Raw genomic sequence first — 5,751 nt, 5'->3', positions numbered from 1 at the left:
GTAGAGGCCACAGGCGTTGCACACCGGGTCCCCGTTAGCGTTACGTCTCCAGAGAGTGGTGGTGGTCGTCTGGCAGTTAGCACAGCAGGTACCTGCTCGCCTGGCGGCAGACTGGGGAAGAGGAGAGGTTCAGCTTTGTTAGAGCATGCACACACACACACACACACACACGCACACACACACATACAGGCATGCATACATGCATACACACATACGCACGCACACACCCACCCACACATACATACAGGCATGCACACACACACACACACACACACACACACACACACACACACACACACACACACACACACACACAATGGAATGAGCACCTCTAAAGATAATATCACACAGTGTGTAAATTTGCCTCATATATTCATTTTGAAGGCACATAAATGTTTGTTTACATGTAATTTAGAATGTTTAAAAGATAACATATTTGTGCGTGTTCATGGAATAAATAAAATAAATAAGAGCACAAAAACTGAAACAGATTTTTCATAAATATTGCACCTAAAATTATTTTATTACACAACCAAACTGGGTCATCTGTGACATAGAGACATGCCAGTTGTCTAAAATCGTATTGAAGAGATCACATTTGCATTAAAAGCAGCTTTTTCTACACTAATGTCTGATTTTAAAGTGACATTATTCCCAGCTTTTATCTATATTAGACATTTTATTTGGCATTTACACATTTACTTAAAAAATTGCAATAATTTTTGTGTTACAATGATCACTGAACATTTTTGCATTTAGAGTTGCCCCACTAGATCCAACTGCCCTAGTTGTCTTGCAGCAGTATTATTCTGTTCTCCTATTCTCCCGCGGTGGATGGAGATCTTGACCACTCTGAGTGAAGTGCGCAGGCCTGGAGTTGTGAGGCCGCAGTGGGGGGGAGCTGCTGCTCCTTATCAGCAGCGGTCAGACATCCGGATCGGAACCAGGCTGCAGCCGCTGAGTGCATGACGCGCTGCAGCGCTGCGAGCCCCGGGCCGGGCTGCACGGAAACCACAGCTGATATATGACCGTCTACGCGCATTTATAGGCCCAGTTAATGGGACGGAAACTACGTTAGAATCATTTGTTTGAAACAGGCGGTTGCTTTCCGGTGCCTGTTTAAAAGATTTAGTCCCGGAGGCGACAGCAGTCCGCATGCAAGCGCTTCACGGTAACAGCGAGAATAAAAACGACTTTTATAAATACTTCGGTTTCACTGCTGACTTAGAATAACTTAAAACTGAAGCCACGAACACCCTTTCCCTTTGGTTTGGTTTGGTTTCCAGTGCGTTAAATGTGCGTAAATTCCATTTTTCATATGTAAAATACAAACTTCTAGGATAAAAACTATTAATGAATATTTCAACAACAAACAAAATAAATAAAAACAAATAAAAAAAACTTTTTGTGTTTTATCTAAATTTTTATTTTAATGGTTTGTTTATTATCTAATAATGTTGTTGTAACAAAGTCACCATGATTAACTTAAAAACATCAACATGGATTTGGATTTGTTTCATTATTCAGTACAAATATGGAATTATTTCATGTCTCTTTCTTTAACAGAGACACAGTTTTGATGTGAAAACGTTTCATTGCATCTAAAATCGTCTAATTTTTTTATTTCTCAACAAAATAATCCAGGAATTGTTTCATAACGTTAATCTCACTGCTGACTTTGCAGCTTTGTATTTAAATATCAACACAAGCTGGGTTAAAATGCATATCAGAAGGAATTTGTTTTGGATGTAAACAATATTTCCAGCACTAAAGGGTATGGATGTTTAATTCCCTGTCATAAAAAGTTGCACCCAAATAACTTAATCCAGGCTAAATTAAACATTCCTTATCAGGGAAAAAATGGCCAAAGCTGGAGCGACGGTGCCACAGAAAATCCCATAAGCGCCAGACTCAAATCCCAAACTTGCCAACAAGCATCGAATCTCTGAAGATCAAGATGATCCAGCTGGCACTGCTATCAGTGACATCATCAGTAATAGTGATAACAGCAACAACCCACATGGACGCACTCTGATCCCAGCCCGAGCCCGAGCAGCAAGAGGTGAGAGCCAAACACAATTCCAGGAAACCGATTGGGAGAGTATCACTTTCCAGGAATTGTGCCCCCCACCCCACCCCCCAACCCCCACCCTTCACCTCACCCTCTCTTTATTTACTGCCATGAGGAGTGCACTCACCAGCCTGCGCTTGGGTTTGATGAGGGGTCTGTTCTGGCCGTTCATCTTGTGGTACAGGCCGCAGGCGTTGCACAGGTAGTGCCCGGTGCTGTCCCGTCTCCACAGAGGGGTGGAGGTGGCTCCACAGTTCACACACTCACGGCCCTCTGAGGACAAAACACACAGTACGGTTTAGAGCAGCTCGGGGTCAAACGGAACTAAACTAGTTATCTACATAATTAATACTACAGAAATCTGACTAAACGTACTCTGTACTAAATGCGCGTCTCTGCTCTGTAATCAAATAACAGTCAGGACAATGACCGGGAACAATCAGAGCCGTGTAACGGAGAAGTGACTCCCTGACTAAACATCAGGGTTTTCTTTTCCCACGTCTGGATCCGCTCCAGGTTCAGTCACGATCCAATCTAATATATTTTATTATTTATTCTTTATTTAACTAGGAAGATCCCGTTGAGATTAAAAACCTCATTTTGAACGGAGGGCCAAGAGGCTGTTATTTTAATATAGGGCCAAATATCCATAAAATATTATATTTTTATTAGAAATGCATTCTGAAACGGTCAAATCACAGCCTGCACACTGGAACAACCTCGACACATTTATTTATTTATTTATTTAATTAATTAATCAATCAAACCGCTAAATGTTTGATATGAGCACAAAATAAATTACTCACGAAAAATACACTTGAAACGTTTCTTCAGGCTCATTTCAGCTGAAGTTTGTCAGAATAAAATCCTAAAGAAATTATTTTTTATTTAATTTGATGTATTTTTAAGTATGTTTTATATGTTTGCTTTTGCTCCTGCGTTTTTCCGTGTTTGATCAACTCGAGGAAAAAAAACATCTTTAAAAATAATCTAAACCATCCAGATCTGCAGATCAGGGAGCGCAGCTCTGTTCAGGTGTAGCAAATCCAGTTTAAAGCTTCAGATGCAACCAGCGTTCATTTAGAAACACCGCAGCCCTCTGGATTTCTGGCGGACTCACCGGTGCAGGACCGAGCCTTTACTTTGTTTTTGGAGGTGAAGCCGGACGCGGACCCGAGCAGGCTGCCCGGGTGGAACAGGCTTCCGCCGTAGTCGTGCGCCGTGGGGAGGGAGTAGGAGGCGTAGGTGGGCATGGGGTGGTGGGTGGAGGGGGTCTGCGCGCTCAGAGAGGTCAGGCTACCCCGCAGCGGACTCGACCCCTCCATCTTCATCCCCTCTGGTAACGACACCGAGTATTTCATAGACTCCTTCTCGTCCATCCTCGAGGTGGAGGATGGCGACGCAGCTCCTGGATCCGGGGACACGTCTTTGGGTGGTGTCGGGGGGAACGCGTACAGTTGGGAGCTGGTCTGGGACGGCGGCGTCAGGGGGGAGGCGGAGACCATGTTAGAGCTGCTGCTGCACGGGTACACAGCGGGGAGCGCACCGGGGGACGCGGACCCCGGATGGTGCAGGCTGGGCTTGCTGAAGGGACTCACGGCCCAGGGGTTGTGGTGATGGGCAGACAGGGCGGCTTTCCCTCCTTCCAGCCACGAAAGACCCGGACTGTGGAGGAGATGAGGCCGGCAGACCTGCGATCCTGTTAGACGAGCTGGGAAATAAATAAATAAAAATCATTTTATTATAAAGAACTGATAAACCTGTTGATTCAGCTGATGGAGCTTATTGAAAATGTAAAAAAAAACTAAATCAAAAATGATGCTAATAAAACCAATTCAGCATCCTGTCTCACCGTGCGCCTGGCTGTAGGACACCCTGGCCCGGGCAGAGTTGTGATAATACGGGTTTCCTTGTGAGTCCAGGTGATTAAAGAAAACATCCACCTCATCCGGAGGCAGGAGCTGCGCCGCGGGCTCCATGTAGCTGTGGCCCAGGCCGTGGTGGTGAGAGTCCGGGTGCTGTGCGTTCAGCACGGCGTGGTGGGGCATCCAGCGGGGCTGATCAGCCGCCACATCCATCCTGCAGCACTTCTTCTAACGCTTCAAACCAAATAGATAAACTAAAAAAAAACAATATCCAGGGAGGTGCAAGAAAATAACTAGAATATCTGAGAGTCCATCGACAGCTCTGGGGTTGATCTGATAAGTTCCTCCTTCCTGTTGGAGATTAAACCTGCAAAGATCACAACAGGTTAGATATTTATAAGATATTAACCTTGTGCATGTATAAATATGCCCCATGCACACAGCGTCCCAAATCTCCTAAAACACTCCTATCAAGCAGTAGAATAACCCTCTCACCTTTCCAGGTGCTCCGAGTGTCCGGTCCGCTCTGCAGCGCCTCTGTTCCTCAGGATCCGGCGTTTTTCAGACTAAACCACCTCCACTGGGACTTAAAGCGCCAACTGAGGCTGACAACACGGGGTGAGGCTAGTTAAGGGCTGGGGGCGGAGCTTCAAATAAAGGACGGAATCAGCCAATCAGGTTCAACTTAAAGAAAACCTCTAACCCTCTAAGCAGAAAATCAGATATACATTCAATAAAATCTACACTATTTTTTATGTTTATTTACCAAGTTTATTTTTGCTCAAGTTCTCTACATTCAACATTTTCTACCGAAAGCTGCACGTTTCCTTACACATAAAATCACCACATTAGACTATTATTACGATATTTATTTTCAAAAAATCTGTTTGTCTAACATTAGTCGTTAAAGTTAAAATGAAGCACATGGGCTAACTGGGCTCTAACAATCAGTTTACAATGCAGGTTTAATGTGTTATGAAGAATTTAAAAAATGCTGAAGCTGTCAGATTCCTGATGCTATCGGGTTTGATTCAAGTTCAAGTTGGTTAAGACAGCTGCAGTGGGCCCAAGTCCAATAAACCAGTGGCACGTGACTAATAATAATATCAAGTTTTATATTTTAGTCAAAACTGATCAAAGTAATCAGAAAATATGATGAGGAAACTCTCTCTCTCTCTCTCTCTCTCTCTCTCTCTCTCTCTCTCTCTCTCTCTCTCTCTCTCTCTCTCTCTCGCATGATTGACACACAAGTGGGAGCGCGTGTCGCCTGCTTGACGCCGTCTTCTGACGTCAGCGCATCTTTGGAGGAGGAAAACAAAAATAAAACGGATCCAGTCAAGTTTCCCCCAACGACACAGGGAATAAAGAGAGGGAGTGGCAGAGTCCCGAAGACTTGAGGAAGGACACTGATATTTACACTGTGGGAGTATTAAATACAACAAGTACATCAAAGCATGCCGGGATTTCAAGGGATAAACCCGCCAAAATGATCTACCCATTTATCTTTTTCAGCTTAATTTTTTTTGGGTCGCAGAAACAGAAAGTAAAAAATTGTGTTTTTTTAATCTATTTTATTTAATTATTGTTATTGTTGTACTTTTTCAGCTGAGGAGATCCTGTGGTTGTGAGTGAGCCACATTAGAGCTCATCAGCATGATAATGCAGCAACGATAGGGTGTGAGTACGGAGTGAGAGCCCTTTTGATCAGGCCTGGCGATAAAAACCTTATCGGTGGCGAACATCCATCTCCATCTTCTGTAGGATTTAACATTAATTCAATCCACTCTTCTTATTACTATCCCCCCCCCCCCCCCC

At 44.0% G+C, this 5,751-nt stretch overlaps 1 protein-coding gene across 1 annotated transcript in view; it reads right to left on the bottom strand.

The window, feature by feature from the left end:
• gata2b (GATA binding protein 2b) overlaps positions 1 to 4,598 on the bottom strand; it is a 6,302-nt gene extending 1,704 nt beyond the window's left edge. Inside the window, exons 1-5 of the mRNA XM_015959782.3 lie at positions 4,432 to 4,598; positions 3,924 to 4,303; positions 3,192 to 3,782; positions 2,199 to 2,344; positions 1 to 111 (exon numbers count right to left, since the gene is read on the bottom strand). The exon at positions 1 to 111 is cut by the window's left edge and continues 15 nt beyond it. Coding sequence (XP_015815268.3) covers positions 1 to 111; positions 2,199 to 2,344; positions 3,192 to 3,782; positions 3,924 to 4,149 — 1,074 coding nt within the window. The 5' untranslated portion in view covers positions 4,150 to 4,303; positions 4,432 to 4,598. The remainder of the gene's footprint in view (positions 112 to 2,198; positions 2,345 to 3,191; positions 3,783 to 3,923; positions 4,304 to 4,431) is intronic.
• Positions 4,599 to 5,751: the final 1,153 nt, after the last annotated feature.

Source organism: Nothobranchius furzeri, chromosome 3 (assembly GCF_043380555.1).
Source record: "Nothobranchius furzeri strain GRZ-AD chromosome 3, NfurGRZ-RIMD1, whole genome shotgun sequence".
Lineage (NCBI taxonomy): Eukaryota > Metazoa > Chordata > Actinopteri > Cyprinodontiformes > Nothobranchiidae > Nothobranchius > Nothobranchius furzeri.
Note: the sequence above shows the minus strand (reverse complement) of the source record. Positions and strands in the feature narration are given on the sequence as shown.